Raw genomic sequence first — 18535 nt, forward strand, 5'->3', positions numbered from 1 at the left:
TGTATTTAAAAATTAATTTAATGCTTGGCTAAAGCTTAATTACATATATAATTATCAAACAATAGTCCTTAATTTCCAAAAAGTTCCTCTTTTGAAAATCACAGAATCAGAAAGCATAAACTTTAAAACAAGTTCTCTGAATATTTACAACATGGTATAAACATTATAGAAGACCATGGATATTAAATTGCCCAGGTGTGGCTAACCAGCAAGGCGTATTCTTTATTGCATATATAACTCACATGTGTGGGATTTTAAATATAATGACAGACTACTAAAATTCAAATGCATGTATTTGTAAGCTGGTCAGGGAGTAAAATCATGAATGAGACAAGACAGTCAGCCCCAAACCATGCAGTTAGGTTGTGGGTCTATTATTTCTAAAAATCAAACTTCTATGTTCTTTTCAAAAAACCTACGTTGCATATATCATTTAGAGTTCACATTAAACCCACATTTGACTGTAATGCTGATTCAAGGAAGAAAGTTCATCATTCACCCAATGACTGAGTCCACACCCCATTCTCAATCTTAAGGCAGCACAGCTACAGTGACAGCAACTGCTAACCAAAAGGTGATGAACACTAGTCACCTGCCAGCCCTTTTGTTGCAACAGTGTAGGAGTTTCCCTAAGACAATTTGCTACTGAATAATTTTCTGCTGTTAAAAGGCTTACTCTGTAGGAAAAAAACCCACAAATTTCCAGTGTGAAAGTAACTCCATGGTGGTATAAATATATATATGCATAATCACACAATTTACACTGCATGAATCGTTTATAGAGAACAATTAACTGAGAGGGTTAATCTGAATGACCATATAAAATACTTCTGTAAACAAAGTATGACAGGCAGTAAGGAAAACATTCATAGACTTCCTAGAAATAACGTGAATTCCTTTCATTCTGAAGAAATTGCATTTAAGGACACAGTATTGAATATTAATAATGTTCTTTGTATTAAAACAAGAATCAATATTTTACAGTTTAAGAAACTTTACATATATACAAATTTATACATTGGGAATGGTATGAAAGCAAACAGGCTTTTCAGTCTCACAGATCTATTTTCCTTCAATTAAAGACTTAAATTCTTTCACATTGTGGTCACTTGCAACAGACATAGCATGATCCAGAGCTCGAACACTTGCAAGGAGCTTTACTATCTGTTTTATGTTTTCCCTAAAAGAGAAAAAATGTGGCAGTATTTCATTAATTAGCACAAAAGCCTTTTTAAGGGAAAATTTGTTATTGACTTTACGACCATTTTTGAGGTTTTGCAATCAATTTTCTAAGCATACGTTTTTAAAGAAGGGAAACAAAGAGATAAGCAAGCTACAGTGGTTAAAAAATTTTTTATCCATATAAAAGTGGGTCCTTCTAGTTGTGGCATGTGGGATGCTGCCTCAACGTGGCCTGATGAGCGGTGCCACGTCCGTGCCCAGGATCCGAACCAGCGAAACCCTGAGCCGCAATAACGGGGTGTGCGAACTTAACCACTCGGCCACAAGGCTGGCCCCAAAACATTTTAATAATACTAAGTCTGACAACTAACCAAAGACTCTATATCACTACCATTTCATTAAATAATTACATATAATTACCTTGCATTTCTTTTTTCCACATCAGAGCATCCGATACTATTTCTGTAAATTGTATCTGCTAAGTGTACAAGGTATCGACAGAAGTTTTCTAGCTGAGGAATAGTTCTTTCTCCTTTCAGATTCATGAACCACTGCTTGGGGAAACAATTGATTACCTGTGAAGAAAGATGTAAAATAAAGTAGTTAAAAGAAAATAAATGAAAGTGTGTAAAAGCTGAGTCTAGATAACAGGTACAATGTATTTAACTAGAAGACTTGCTAATGAGCTATATATAACTGATTACTTTAAAGGGATATTCTTTTAAACCTGACTTCCTACATTAACAATACAAATACACCTGAATATACCTGAATTTTTAACTTCAACAGATAGGTACTCACAGCAAAAGATAAATTTCTTCAATATTTAAGCAAATTAGGGAGATCAAATTGACAACCAATTGCTTCATTTTCCAGTCTTCCAGGAAGCCCTAAACGAACTGAATTGTCCTTTACCAGCAGCTTTTGATATAAAAACATATGTTGTAACCCCTCCCTATGCTGAACAATTCAGTTAGTAGGCATTCATGCCAGCAGTGGGAGCCATGCTGGCCCAGAGTGGGGTGAAGACAGCATCACACCAGAGGGTCAGCCTGGGGCAAGAGCCTACACAGGGTGAAGAGGACACAGCTGCAGTATAAAATCCAAGCAAGGAATGGCTGATTTGCACACAGGAAAGGGCAGCTTAGTAGGCGGTGTCAGTCCAAGAAGGTAGAGACGGTTCCCCACAAAGAACTCAGGGATGCTTGGAGAAATGACTGATTTCAGGGCTGGAGCTGAGCAAACACAAGATGAGAATGCAACATGGTGTGCCAGAAAGTAAGAAAGAGCTCCTCAAAATGAGAGGACATGCCAGAAGGTCAAAGAAGTCAACTTGAAGGGACTCCTACTAATGAAATCCAGGAAAGTCCTGCCAAACATGCAGAATCTGAATCTAATCATGAGAGATTAGCAGACAAACCAAATTTGAGAGACATTCTACAAAATAACTGGCCTATCATCTTCAAAAGTGTCAAGGTTATGAAGGGCAAGGAAAGACTTCAAGACAAGGAAAGACTAAAAAGACATGACAATTAAATGCAAAGGATGATCAGGAATTTCTTTTAACAATGATGGATATTATTGTGATAACTGACAAAACCTGAAGAGGAGTATAAGGATTAGGTGACAGTAACCTATAAATGTTAATTCCCTGATGTTGATGGTTATATTGTAATCATGTTGAAGAATATGCATGTTTATAAGGAAAAGACACAGAAATATTTGAGGGTGGGGGATATCATGTCAGAGACTCTGACATGGTTCAGGGAAAAAAACTCTTTGTACTGTACTTGCAAATTTTAATTTTGTGATTGTTTCAAAAAAGATCAAATTAGGTAACTCACATATTTAAAGTAGAAAAAAATAATATTAAGTAAAATTAGTTCTTAAATGAGAAAGGAGACCATTTGTTTAGTAACACACAATAGCATTCATTCAACTGTTAAAAAATTATTATTCTGAAATTAAAACTTTTATTACTGCCTATGAAAATACTGATATAGACAGACGGAAGGATAGATAAACATGTATAACAATATGAATTCTTATATAAAAAATGCTAAGGGGGTTTAACTACCTGGGAGACAAACTGATTTTCAACATTACACCAAATTCAATAATCAAGGGAGTTTCCATAAAATTCTCAAATCTCTCTTTCTTAAAGATTGGCACCTCAGCTAACATCTTTTGCCAATCTTCTTTTTTTTTTTCTTCTGCCTAAAGCACCCCCCAAGTACATAATTGTATATTGTAGTTGTAGGTCCTTCTGACTGTACCATGTGGGACGCCGCCTCAGCATGGCTTGATGAGCGGTGCCACGTCTATGCCCAGGATCTGAACCGGTGAAGCCCCGGGCCGCTGAAGCAGAGCATGCGAACTTAACTACTTAGCCATGGGGCTGGCCCCTCAAATCTCCCTTTAAACAAAGAAAATTTAATTCATTTTAGCTTATGCACTTTAAAAACTACAATATGTGTCAACTCACATTTTGGGCTTTTTTGATGCTGTCATCTCCATATTCTGAATTCTGGAAAGCCATGAGAATGTATCTATTTAATAAACCATCTATTGATAACTCCTGAAGAGTTTTATTTGAGAAAATGCCATACCACTGAAGAAAATTCCCTAATAGCTAGAAAGAAGAAAAAACAATTATTTTTCTCAGTTTTATTGATATAATTGACATATAACACTGTATAAGTTTAATTATAACACTATACATATATATAACTTTAAAGTCTACAACATAATGATTTGATATAAGTATATATTGTGAAATGGTTACCAAAGTTAGTTAACATCCCTCACCTTATAGTTACAATTTTTTTTCCACTTGTGATGAGAAATTGTAAGATCTAGCAACTTTTCAATATATAATACAGTACTGTTAACTCTAGTCACCATGCTGTACATTACAACCCCAGGACTTATTTATCTTCTAACTGGAAGTTTGTATCTTTTGACCCCTCTCACTCAACCCCTCCACCCCCTACTCCCTGCTTGTGGCGACCATAAATCTGATCTCTGTTTCTATAAGTTTAGTTTTATAGAAGGAAAAAAAAAATTATTGAGAGGCAATGTTAAGCAATTAAATTAAGTACAAAGTGGATTAAACAGTAAAACGTCTTATGAAATTCGGTGGACTGTGTCTTGCCGAAGTACTAATAAGCAGTTTTAAAGGTCCCAATTTTCCTACAATGACTGAGGATTTGAATTTTAAATTTTAATTAACGTACATTTAATTAAATAATTAAAATTAACTAATTAACTAAAATTCTAAAAGCCACATGGAGCTAGTGGCTGCTGTATTGGACAATGCAAACATAGAACATTTTCCACCATTACAGAAAGTGCTACCGGGCAAGTACTGATTCTTAGATACATGTCCTCCACTCACAATCGTGCCTAAGCTGGTCCAATGACTACCCAAAAAGACGGAAATTCCTTTTTTTTTTTTCTTTTTCTCCCCAAATCCCCACAGTAGATAGTTGTACACTTTTAGTTGTGGGTCCTTCTAGTTGTGTTTTTTTTTGTGCGTGTGCACGCTTCTTTTTTTTTCTTCCCCAAATCCCCCCAGTACATAGTTGTATATATTTTAGTTGTGGGTCACTCTAGTTGTGGCATGTGGGACGTCGCCTCAATGTGGCCTGACAAGCGGTGCCATGTCCGCGCCCAGGATCCGAATCAGCGAAATCCTGGGCCACCAAAGCAGAGCGAGAGAATTTAACCACTCAGCCATGGGACCGGCCTCGGAAATTCTTTTTTTGACTACAATACTGCATGCCTACTGGATCTCACGAACCTAAACTGAGCCGTGTCGCTTGGACATCTCAAACTATTCAAGCTCAGTACATATAAAATGGAAGCCCCCAGCCCATCCCACCACAAAATGTTCTAAGTTTCCTAGTACTTCTCATCTCAGTAAACGGTAACGCTGTCCAACCAAGTGATCAGGCCAGAAGCCTGGAGTCATTCTTGACCTCTCCCTCAAGCTGTGTGACCCCACCTCCATCCATTCTGTGCATTTCTCTCAGTTCCTGCTGCGGCCTCCCCTAATCTAGGCTGCCATCATCTCTTCCTGGACCTTGCAGCTACTCAAGTGATTAGGAGCATGAGCTCTGGAGTAGTCTTTCCCAAGAAGGGTTCTGTGACTCTTTACTTATGGTTCCCAAGGATGGTGCACAGCAAGTACCTCTCTAGACACACAGGAAAGAAGAGAATTCATCATACACAACAGAGGCTTTAGGGCATTAGGTATTAATTCCTTTACAGAAGCCCCGCCGAAAAGAGCTGCTGAGGAGTCAGACTGGCCTGAGGTAGACTCCCACCTCTACCACTAACAAAGGAATGGCCCTGAGCAGCTTATTCTGTGCCTAACTGTCCCATCAGTACAGTGAGAATAATAGTGTCTAGCTCATGGGATTGTTGTGAGGATTCAGCAAGATAATAATCCATATAAAAGGTGTGGCACAGTGCTTGCAGTAAATATATACTAATCCCCATCTTCACTATTACTGTCCTTATCTACTCAGATGCATTATCTCCACATAGCAGCCAGAGAAGTCTTAAAAATGGCAATGTATTCATGTCACTCCCCTGCTGAGAACCCTTCCACGACCCATACATACATGGTCAACTGATTTTTGACAAAAGTACAAAAACAATTCAATAAAGAAAAAGTCTGAACAAACAGTGCTGGAACAAATGAACTTCAATCCAGGCCTCACGTCGTATGTAAAAATAAACTCAAAGTGGATCACAGGCTTAAATATATAAAACCTGAAACTATGAAATGCCTAGAAGGACAGGAAAAAAACTTTGTGGCCTTCTGTTAGACAAAGATTTCTTTTTTTTCTTCTCCCAAAGGCCCCCCCAGACATAGTTGTATGTTCTAGTTGTGTGTGCCTCTGGTTGTGCCATGTGGGACGTGGACTCAGCATGACCTGATGAGTGGTGCCATGTCTGCGCCCAGGACCCGAACCTGGGAAACTCTCGGCTGGTGAAGCAGAGCGCACAAACTTAACCACTCGGCCACAGGGACGACCCCAACAAAGATTTCTTAGATATGATGCCTAAAGCATGATCCATAACAGGAAAAAGTGATAAACTGGACTTCATCAAAATGAAGGACTTGTGCACTTTGAAAGACTGTTAAGAGAAATAAGACAGGCCACAGACTAGGAAGAAAAAAACAGCCTCTTTGCAAATAATAGATCTGATAAAGTCCCTGTATCCAGAATATAGAACTCAAAGCTCAGTAAGAAAACCCAATTTTAAAAAATGAGCAAAAGATTTGAGGAGATACTTCACCAAAGAATATATACAAATAGCAAATAAGCAAATGAAAACATGCTCAACATCATCAGTCATTAGGGAAATGAAAATTAAAATCATACTGAGATACCACTATATACCTAGCAGAATGATTTTTAAAAAAATAAATAAATAGGGACTGGCCCTGTGGCCGAGTGGTTAAGTTCGCGCGCTCCGCTGCAGGCAGCCCAGTGTTTCATTGGTTCGAATCCTGGGCGAGGACATGGCACTGCTCATCAAACCACGCTGAGGCAGCGTCCCACATGCCACAACTAGAAGGACCCACAACGAAGAATATACAACTATGTACCAGGGGGCTTTGGGGAGAAAAAGGAAAAAATAAAATCTTTTAAATAAATAAATAAATTGACAATACCAAGTGTGATGTGTGGTGAGAATGAGGAATAACTAAATAACTAGAACACTAATATATTGTTGGTTGGAAAACACCTTTGCCTAAGGTATTTATCCAAGTGAAATACAAACTTATATATCCAGAAAAACCTATATCCAAACACTTATGGCAACTTTATTCATAATTACTCCAAACTGGAAACAATCCAATGTCTCTCCATTGGGGAAGGAATACAAAAACAAAACAAAATAAAAAACCTGTGGTATACCCACTATACAATGGAATACTACTTAGCAATAAAAAGGAATGCATCACCGATAACAGAAAACTGATAAATCTCAAATGCATTATGTTAAGTGAGTGAAGCCAGACTCAAAGGCTAGCTAGTACATAATTCCACTCCTGACATTCTCACAAAGAAAACCACAGGACAGCAGAAAGGGCCAGGATGTAGAGGTGGGCTTGGGGAATTCTGGGAGATGGAGCAAGTATTACACATGTTGATTTGGGTAGAGGTTACACATCTACATGTAAATTATAGCTCCTGTATCATCTGGACTGCTTATCTCCTCCCTTACTCTAGCCATCCGGGACTTTTCTCAGTTCTTCTAATGTACCCTGCTCTCCCTCACCTCTGGGCCAACTCTTATTTATTCTTCTGGTCTAATAACCTAAATGTCACTTCCTCAGGGTGGAAGGGGATCTTCTGTGACTCACCAGTCAAGGTCTCTGCGCCCCTTACCTGTGTTCCCGTACCACCTTGAATTTCTCCTTTCATAATTGCTCACACCTGAGAGTACTTATAATAGCTCTCTGTCAACTGTGCTGGATTATGAGCTCCATGAAGGCTCCACTTCTATCTTACTCAGTGTTGTATCCCCCAACTTAGAAGGGTACCTGGCACTCTTTATTTGCTGAATAAATTTACTGTGGTTTAGCAAGGCATTTTGTTGGCTACCCTGGATCTAACATTAGAACTCAGAATTTATTTTCTCCTGTGGAAACATGAAACCTAAATAAACTTGGAATAAAATTAGTTTGTAAAATGGAGAGTGTAGATAGACAGATCTAAGCGTATGGAGTTACTTAATCAAATATTTAAAAACTTTTCAAAATATAATATATGAAGTCAAACAAAACCTGAAGTCTTTTAGACAGCCTACAGACACATACCTTAACTGAAGACCAAAACTGTCGTTGAAAAAACAAGTAGGGCCCAGAGTTTTTATTTTCCAAGACACTAAGAAAAAAGGGGAAACACTCCATCATCAAATGTTTTAAATGTTAGTGCCATCTGATTCCCAGAAGAAAAGATTTCAGCAAGTAAAATAGGTGAACCAAAGAATTAAGTAATTTTTCAAGTTTTCAAACAATTACATTCCAGAACATAGTAAGTTTAAAAGGTAACGGAAATTTATTCTGAGATAATAAGGGAGAACAAAGAGCATTACTTGCTTTATTCTGCTTAAGGGAACGATTTATCCCACTGAGCTAGTCTCTTTGGGCTACAGGTTTACACTACATAGGTAAAGTTTATATTTCAAACTACCTTTAGTTTTTCCAGAATTTAAGAAGCCTTCTCTGGAAGATAATGGAAAATATCATCATCTTTAGTGTTCTTAAGAGTTACTTACTTTTTGGGATATAAGGGCATGAATACATCATCGTCTAAAGTTCTCCTCATTCTCAATAGAAGTGCTTTTAGGTATACCTAAAAAGTTAAAAATAGATCACACATTTTAACAAGGGTTATAATGAAAGTCAACTTTTAGAAAATAAAAATCAGCTATATGCCAAATCATATAAGTAATTGAGTATTCAATTTTGAGTGAACTGTCTTCTCTAATTTTTTACTTTCTTCAGTGAAGGCCCTAAGATCTTTAATACTTACAATTCTTAGTTCACCCCTCATCAATTACCAAGCAATAAAGCCATTCAGAACTCTTTCAACCCCTTAATCTACCATATAAAGATTTTTAAGACCGGACACATAATCTGGTTCTTCTCAAAATGAAGTCAGTGAAAATACAACAGTGATAACGAGCACCTTTTCCAGTGTCAAAATAGCTCATAAGAATGCACACTGAGGGATGGCAGAAATTTGAAGTTTGGGAACTAGTTAAAAAACAATCTTAGTGGTATTAAATGCTGTTCAAATGTTTTAGCATTTAAATCATCATTACCCATTCTACTAGTTTTACACTTTTCTTTTTTCTAAAAAACGAGTTCTTAAAGGAATGTTTGATTAGTCCGATTGGGAGTGTGGGTGTGGCGATGAGGATGAGAGAACAGTACAAGCGGGAGGCTGTCTTAGACGAGTAATATTATCCTCTGTATACATATTTCAAACTGAAAACTACTATCTCAAATTTTGTATATTTCAGGCTATAAAGGATTGGATGACCCACGTGGGAGAATCAGATTTTCAGGTTGGCTTAGAACCTAACCACTTATTTTTCTCAACTCTTGCTGATTTTCAAAAGGAGATGGTAAAACTCAAAAAACAAAACACAAACCTTTCATAGATAATAATTAAATTACCTGCGTATTTTTGTTTTCTGCATTCACTACTGAAGGATATCCATTTATTAATTTTAGTGTAATTCCAACCATTCTTGAAGTCTGTGTTGTAGAAAAAGGGTCCCACATATTTTCAGCTATCACTATTGAAAAAAAGTAGGATGTGCTGAGATACAGAAGTAAATTGCAGCGCACTTAAATCTGATGTTAAGCAGTCCTCAACTTAGAGGTGCCAATCCTGATTTATTTTTTCTCTCTTTAGAGAGAATAACCTTCAGTCATCTTTGTTCTATTAACTGTGGAAATGTTGCAGATTAGGCAAATACGGAGAGAAGATAGATTCCTCTTACTTTCTGCCACTCAGTGAAAGTAAAGATGGGGGGAAAAAGAGTTTCCATATCCTAGGACATGTTGTCCCAGCATCAAGAATTTCTAACCAAACTCGAAACTTACTTTTAATATCATAAATAGGTTCTTGTCTCAATGTTTCCTAATCTCTTGTGAGAAATTGATGAAAATAATGAAATTTTGCTCCCCAGAAAAATGCATAGCCCCCCCAGCTATGTATTCACTTTTGCTTCAGGCAGTCTTTAAGAGTCTCTACAATTCGCCTGTGGATCAGTTACTGACTCCATGGACTGCCCCAAGGTAGTCTGCAAGTCCTAGGTTAAGAGACGTCTACCTTTTAGCCATCTCTGGGCCCGGCTGTAACTTAATCATTTATAATGTAATCTCTATGGGGAAATACATGCTAACTTAAAAAAAATCTTAAAAATAGATTTGAGAAACCCATTTGTTTGAATATTCAGTTCAGAAATCTCTACCTGTTAGTTTAGGAAGAATCACCTTTTCCACAATGGTAGGCAACAGCGCAACATCAACATCATCTTTTTCTTGCTCTCGTTCCTCACAACCATAAAACAGCAAAGATTCAAACCACAGCATAGTCTCAAAGTCACGACATTTTGCCTAGAGAATATTGAAAAGGTTATACAAACATTTAAAATAGTGGCCACTTCTGCTTCTAGCCAGGATAAGAGCAAGAGGAAGTGGGTTTAGTCTTCAGTCATAAACAACTAAAAACTGGACAAAACATATGAAACATCTATTTTCAGACAATGGACCACAGGCAGTACAAGACTATGACCCCTGAAAGACGGGAATTAAATGAGGCGAGCTCCTGGCCAGGAGAGCAGAGCAGCTGGGGGATCACAAGCAGAGCACAGTTGTGCTGGTTGAGGAGACAGAAGTTGGAGTCCAGGAAGGCTGGGACAGCTGCAAGCTGTGGGCAGAGGAGAGGGCTACACGGAAAGAGAACTCCTGAATGTACACAAGTCCCCTTGAGCTTATGCTGTACGCTAAGACACACACACACAGGGTAAAACTCCACAAGATCTGGCAAAGAGTACCTGGGAGCTGGGAGCTGAATGGTTCCCAGAGCTCACTTTTTTTCAGTTGTTTCCATGGTTTCAACCTCAGCCCTCTTTTCCTTATAGTTTACACATTCAACCCAGCCTATCTCATTCATGCCCACAGCTCCACCCATAGGTTGGTGAGTTCCAAAACCGTATCTTAAACATGACCACTAGACGTATCTAGTCAATTCTAGTCTCCTCCCTTATGTCCCAGGCCAATAGTTGCTACTGATTCCTAACTTTATCAATTTGCCTCCTCCTCCCAATTTCCATTTCCACTGACCTAGTTCAGGTCCTCATTTCACACCTGCCTCAGTGAGCTTTCCCATGAGAGTCTAAGGTATTCTGGGATCAAAGGACCAAGTTCTTACCATTCAGTTATGTTCATATCCCAGTGTCATTACATATAATCTTAGTTGACTGCAAAAGGTATTGTATATAAATTGAAAAACAATAGACAGCTCTCTTGAGAAGGGAGGGAGCATTAAAAGGAAAGATCCTAAGATCTTTCTGTACCAATTATAGCTACAATCTGTATCACTTACAGCCCCATGCCCTATCTCCCCTGAAACATACTTTGCTTAAGCTTCTATCTCCAGCTTTGAGATTAAAATCACCCAGGCATCATGTTATACTGCTTTCTAACAGTGACAGAAGCCACCCACCTCAAGAGGAGTCCAAGTGAGAAGCTGCAGCCTTATGAGGGGGTTGAACAACTTCGGCAAACAAAGGCCAATGTAAGCATCCTTGTAGAACATGTAGTATTTTGAACGCCAGGCTTCAAACTGGGATTTAATACAGTCAATTGAATAGAAACTCTCAAGGACATCTTCAAAAACTTTGCTGGATTCTTTTGAAATGCGATCTAAAAAAACAATAACAAAAAAACCACACAGAGAACCATAATTTAGTATGCAGGAGAAAAAACACAGTTCCATATTTTCAGCGTTTTCTTTGTAGCTTGAGTATCAATAAGACAGACTTATTAACAAATAAATAATTGTTAATTGCAATTTAAAAGAAGGGCTAAACTTGGGGCCAGCCTGGTGGTTAGCAGTTAAGACTGTGTGCTCCGCTTCAGTGGCCCAGTGTTCATGGGTTTGGATCCCAGGCATGCACCTACACACTGCTCATCAGGCCATGCTGTGGCAGCATCCCACACACAAAACTGAGGAAGACTGACACAGATGCTAGATCATGGCTAATCTTACTCAAGCAAAAGAGGAAGACTGGCAACAGATGTTAGCTCAGGGTGTCTTCCTCACCATAAAAACAAAAAAGAAAGAAAAGAAAGGATAAACAGAGATAAGTTTAGATTCCAAATGTCTTTTATGCAAACCCAAGTGCAGGTGGTCTTCATTTCACACGGTTCCAATATGTACCATTTTCTGTTATCACACTTCAGTTAAATAACGCCTGTCCCCCAACAACTCAGATCAAATTTCAGTTACCATGGTAGATTAACTGGAGTAATTGCTGCTAACTCTTCAGTCCACAAATCACTGTGTAAATGACAGATGTGCATCTTAATCAGTAACCAATCATATTGCTTCTTTCAAAGTCTGTTGGTGATTGCAGTAACTGACCTAGAAAAGTATCAGCAATGGATGCTAGGATCTTTAAGTGAAAGGTTATTTGATGCCTCCCATGACTTGGGAAAGGGGATCTCTATAATGCAGAGACCTAGTGTGACAACTTAATCAATCTTAATTAACATTGCTAATAGTGGAACAATCTAACATTGGTCATGTGATATTATGCAATCTTATACGAAATATTCTTGCCAAAAAAAGGTTTAACCTGAATCTAATCAAGGCTTCAGACCTAAATTTCAGTTTACAAGAAATACAGTGAATGGAAGAACAAGTTTCCTTAATACCACAAGGAAACAGACAAATACAGAATGTAGGACGTTCTGCAAGTCAAGTGGCCTGGTCTCTTCAAAAGTAATGTCTTAAACAAGTAAGTAATAGGGGCGTGTGTATGTATAAGGTAGCCGTGGATATTCATTAATTCTAGATAAAAAGATGTAACAACCAAATACAGGGCAGGAACCTTGTGTGGATCCTGGTTTAGAAAATAGAACAACCCAGAAAAACAGTCAAAAAGTGTTTTTTGGGGGCTGCTGAGGAAAACTGAATACAGAAATGATATTTAAAAATTTTAATTTTCCTTTTTGTTGTTTTTTGGTGAGAAAGATTGGCCCTGAGCTAACATCAGTTGCCAATCTTCCTCTCTTGTTTCTTCCTTCTCCCCAAAGCCCCAGCACATAGTTGTATACCCTAGCTCTAAGTCATTCTAGCTCTTCTAGGCAGGACACTGCCACAGCATGGCTTGATGAGCAGTGTGTGGGTCTGCACCCAGGATTCGAATCGGTGAACCCTGGGCCGCCAAAGTGGAGTGTGCCAACTTAACCATTCAGACACGGGGCTGGCCGATAGTTAATTTTCTTAGGCGTGATAATGGTATTGTGATTAGGTAGAAAAATACCCTTGTTTTTAGGAGACACATGCTAAAGTTTTTAGAGGGAAGTGCCATGATGTCTATAAGTTACTTTTAAACGGTTCAGCAAAAGGCACACATATCGATAAATAGAGTTAAGGCAAACTTGGTTAAATGATGGTAGAATTGTTGAATCTGCGTGATAGATACATGAGTGATCACTGTGCCACTCTTTCAAATTTTCTGTATGTTTAGAAATGTTCACTCTAAAAAGTGGGAGAAAAATAAGTTTCTCCGACTAAGTTCCAAATGGCTTGCAACCAATATAATTCCAAATAATTATAGCCAACAGTGGAAAATGAAGACTTTTATTTGGGGATCCTTCTGGAAATGCCTGGCACATAACAGTACCAACTAATTCTCTTGGTTGAAATTAGTGGGGACTCCCAAAATCAGGAATTTCCTTCAGGGCTGAGTGTCCTACTGCCAAGTTTTACTTTTCCAGACCGGACAGGCTGCATCAGGGCTGCCCTTGGAATCCGACACATCTGTCACTTAAAATTCTACAACGCTTAAGAATAATGTCATTTACTATGTGAATACTAAATAAACCCCACGACAAGGTGTTACCACTATTTCTGAGAACTATCAAGGTATTTATTAATAAAAATGAGTGTAAGTTTTAACAATGAAGAAAAAGGTGCCTAGTTCTAATGCAGACGCCATGAAACTTCAAATTATTTCATGGTAAAAACCAAATCTAAGTAGAAACCAAATTGACAATAAATTTCATTTCCAAATAAGTGTCTAACCTTTTTCCAGATTGAAATTTGTAATATCTGTAGAAGTTTCTTCATCATCACTGGAAAGGCCTTCAAGGTGATCTGCCATCTTACCGGTTTGCTCTCTGGCTTGTCTACGACGAGTCCTAAACAACAAACGTCAAGTTCGCAAACCACAACAAAGACATTGCTCCCTTCACAAACCAACCAAAAGACAGCATTTTTAGAATTACCTCCTGGCCTCCCGTTCTGCAATCCGACGTTTTGCATGCTCTTGATACAGTGCCCGATCTCGTCCAAAGGAATCAAGATTTGGTGCCATCAAAGCTTTATCTGTAAAACAATAATGGTTAAAATTAAAAGCCTTCCTTCAACAACCTTGAGGAAAGAGTTTGCACAGAATAAGCCATAATGACGGACTGCTTGCTAATCTCAACAGCAGGATTCTGCAGTCAGTGGTAAACCAGACAGTTTGCTAGTTTAGAGCAAATCTCACTATTATTCCATGCTCCCATGAAAAGGAATAGAAAAATTAACGGAGAGTTCAACAACCCTACACAAAGGCAACTGAGTTTAATCAGGTTTTACTCTAAGTAACAGAACTAGTTTATGCTATCATGATGACCAAAAATTAAAAATCTAAATTACCTGTTCAAAGAGAAAAACAATAGATTATTTTTTTAAGGAAGAAGAACTTGAGCATCACATGCTGAATGATATGAAATGACAGCAAAGAAACACAAGGAGGATGAGAAAAAAGCTTTGTTGCATTTACTAATCTATTTTATTCTAATTTTGCTTTGTAGAAATTTATTCTCTATTACTATGTTTAAGGGCAGAATCAACATGTAGACTGAAAATCATATCCGAGTATGACCACCTTATGTTTTCTCAAACACTACTCTTTCAAAGCACAACTTCTTTATTTCTTCTTTTCCCTATTTTCTCTCTCTTTTTTAACTTTTTAGGACAATTTTCTAGCTTTAGCTTCTAACTTTCCTATTTAAATTTCTATTTCAGTTACCATATTTTCAGTTTCCAAGACATAAAGGTTCTTGTTCTTAGAACGTTCCTTTTCTATAGCATCCTCTACTTGTGTTATGTGTCGGATACCCTCTGTTATCCCCCTGAGAATATCAATGACGTTTTAAATTTTCTTCTGCCACCTGCATTGTCTTTGTTCCCTCAGTCCCTCTGGTTCCATTGCTTGTGTTGGACTCTCTGATGATCATTAACTACCTCATACATAACAACAAGACTGGAAATTCTGTGGACAACAGGTAGGATTTGTCTAACAAAGGCATCTCCGTCACATTACTGGGTAGAAAGTCAACTCTTGCGTTGGGGGCCCCCAGATGTTAGTGTCTCAGGGTCTTTTCTCTGGACCCATTCTCTTTCTCCAGAGAAGAGTCCTCTAGTCTCTTGCCTAGGGTAGAAGGAGGAGTGGGGAAAACATCTGTCTGCAATACTTCCCTGATTTCTATATTTCAGTTCCACACTATAAAGATATTCTGTAATATATGAGGTAGAAATGGCAATCAAACAACCCAAGAGACAGGAGGGGGGAAATCACATGCAAAATGAAAGACATCACTTTAAGCCTTTGGCATATTTGTTCCCTGGTATCAGAAATGTGTCACCAATAGCAGCAACAGAAAAGATAAAACCAAAAAGTAGCTCTCTACTTCAGTGTAGCCTAACTATCCTAGACACTACTATTTTTAAAAATTGACTTTCTTACTGAGTTTTTCATTCCTATTTCACAACAGCTCAGATATTAGGAAGTAAGATTGTTCCAGAGTTCACTAATTATGAAGAAAGGTTAGTAGAGTAAATAAGAAAAATGCCCCAGCCCTACCTCAACTGTGGGTTCACTACACACCATAGATGAATTAACTAAAAAATCCCAAACAGAAATGACTCCTGTCTCTTTAAGAGGGATCTTTCATTACCGAAATATTTTAAAGAATATTTATTACTCTAATAAAGATTTACAACGATGCTATGTTTATAGATTTTATAAAATACGCATTGAGGGAGATATGAGTAGATAACTCAAGTGACAGCCTCCTTCAATTCTGTAAGAACTATATGCAGTAATTGTGGTGTTTATAAATCTGAACAGATGGATTTCAGGCTTTTTTGTTTCTTTAAAAAGAGATCAGAAATAGAATTGATACTTCAGTGTCCCAAGTAATTTTCCTCAAATCTTTGGCAATTAATGAATACTCCCTCTAGGGCAGTATTTTTCACTTTCTCATTATCTTTCGATTTCTTTCCAAATCTCAGTCTAATTAACATACATCATTCACCCCTTATTTGAATTCCACAGTAAGTAAATAGCTTCAAATTATAAAGAACAGATTATGGGCAAGAAAAGTACTTGATAAGATACATAGCTCACATAAACCATTTAACTTAAAAGAAAATTACTTCGCTTCATAGGTATAATGGTTACCTGTAATCTGCCCCAGAAATCTGGTTCTGTCTGGATCAAAAGTGATCTGGGAGGGATGCATTAGTCATTTAGGTGCCTGCCCAATACAGCAATAATCCAATTTAAGCTTTTGTGGCAACAAGAGGAGGTCAAAGCCATTCTCATGGCTCACGTCTGAGTCAGAATCAGCTCTGAGGGCCACATTACCATCTCTTTACGGTGCTCCAAAACCCATCCAACATACAGGAGGATGCCTTCTCAGGGATCCAATGTCTATCTAATTTAGAGGACACCCTGAATGACAAAGGATGGTTTTCAGAAAGAATAACACTAGGGCCCTTTGCACTTGGATCATCCAGGGTGGCTGTTTAACATGCAGATTACTGGACACTATCCAGGACCTAGACAGAATCTCTGGGGATAGGACCAGGAAATCTGCATTTTAAATAATACCATGGGTAATTCTGATAGACACTTCTATTTGAGAACTGCTGACATAGGGAACAAAGAGATGACAAAAGAAGCCACAAGAAATCCATGCTAGGAAAATTCCTATTAGGGCACCCAAGAATATGAAGGGCAATGGAAAAATGGAATTAAATGGTTTAAAAGGTCTGATTAAAGCATCGTAACTAAACTAGTTAATAAGAGGTTTCCAATTAATTTTGGTTTTCCATATACATCATAATGAAAAGAATATAAATTCAATTTCTAAATTTTTTCACTAAAATTTCAAGAATTGCAGGCATCAGTTGACTTACTAAAAAAACCCAATATATAAGGCAAACTAGAAAATAGAAAAAATTTTTAAATACAAAAAATTTTGCCTTATCCAAGGGGTGAAGCTAAAAATTAGTCCCCTAACCTTGGAGTTGTATCACTTGTTATATAATAACCCCCCCCCCCCCCCCAAAATTCCCCAGTCCCTAAACTCAAAATCTTTCATTGTGGTCAACAATAGCATTTGTAGTGGTGTTATGAACAGGATGGAAATGGTGGGGAAATCATCTAGGGCCAAAGAGATAGTGGTTTTAACATAAAATACTTATGTCTTTGTCTAAACTCTAAAGAATGAAAAAATACACCCAAAGAAGAATAAGATTGATAGAATATTAGTACATGTTTTTGAGCTCCTTTGAGAAGCTATATATTCTTAAACACAATCCAAGTACATGCTGTTATAATTTTTAGATCTACCTGACACAAGAGCAGGGAAATTTCTTTCTTTAAAAAAAAAAAACAACGCTCTGAGATCTCTAATTTTCAATTAGGCTGTACTAAGTAAACAAGGTTGTTTAATGAATAATAAAAACCTTCAAGATGGACTGACTTGAATGGCTTGAAAACTCCGAAGATTCATCTTTAATATCATCTTGTCGTCTTTGGACAAGGCGGGAAGCTCGCTGTTTGTACAGCTGATGTATTGCTGATTCAAGTTCATTAATCAGTGGCACCTGTAAAAATACAACACACTCCGTAACACCAAACTCCTCAGCTGCTTCCTTATTTGAGGGTTCCATACTATTTCCGGATTTCTGAAAAAGTACCCTCTACGGATCATGATCATGAATTCCCTTTGGGACACAAGCACAATTCAGTTTTACGATGTTTAGGAAACATCACTTCTTCTCTTAATCCATACACAGAGCTATAATGTCCAGTGCCTAGTTATTGGAGCAAAAGTTTGGTTAGGAAACTTAACACTTCAATATTAGTAAAGAGAGCAAGTAAAGAAATGTCAAAAATTTTAGTGCTTTTCTTTTAGAATAAAGTACTTGGAAGTTTTTTAAAGTCCATTTTTAGTTTTCCAGCAGCATGATCTCTCCCTCACAATTTTTGCAGTTTAAAATAAACCATTATTGCTGTATGATATCAAAAATACGCACAGTTCTATTAAGAACAGGGGTCTGCTAACTGACCAATTTTGGACACTTAAATTGCCCTGCCACTCCTTTGCACCAAGTACCTTACAGTAACCTTACACTATTTTGTAGCTTTATTATACATTTTAAATGTAAACTGCATTTATTTACATTAATAAGGCAAATAAAATTTCTAGCTATCACTAACCTGTCTAAAATCAATACAT

General features: G+C 37.6%; 1 protein-coding gene across 1 annotated transcript in view; it reads right to left on the reverse strand.

Annotated features, from left to right (window-relative positions):
- Positions 1 to 18535, reverse strand: part of PAXBP1 (PAX3 and PAX7 binding protein 1) — a 33584-nt gene continuing 15049 nt past the window's right edge. Inside the window, exons 8-18 of the mRNA XM_070597178.1 lie at positions 17777 to 17900; positions 14243 to 14342; positions 14040 to 14155; positions 11451 to 11650; positions 10195 to 10339; positions 9392 to 9513; positions 8485 to 8561; positions 8024 to 8090; positions 3668 to 3814; positions 1603 to 1757; positions 1 to 1180 (exon numbers count right to left, since the gene is read on the reverse strand). Coding sequence (XP_070453279.1) covers positions 1063 to 1180; positions 1603 to 1757; positions 3668 to 3814; positions 8024 to 8090; positions 8485 to 8561; positions 9392 to 9513; positions 10195 to 10339; positions 11451 to 11650; positions 14040 to 14155; positions 14243 to 14342; positions 17777 to 17900 — 1371 coding nt within the window. The 3' untranslated portion in view covers positions 1 to 1062. The remainder of the gene's footprint in view (positions 1181 to 1602; positions 1758 to 3667; positions 3815 to 8023; positions 8091 to 8484; positions 8562 to 9391; positions 9514 to 10194; positions 10340 to 11450; positions 11651 to 14039; positions 14156 to 14242; positions 14343 to 17776; positions 17901 to 18535) is intronic.

This window comes from Equus przewalskii, chromosome 27 (genome assembly GCF_037783145.1).
Source record: "Equus przewalskii isolate Varuska chromosome 27, EquPr2, whole genome shotgun sequence".
Lineage (NCBI taxonomy): Eukaryota > Metazoa > Chordata > Mammalia > Perissodactyla > Equidae > Equus > Equus przewalskii.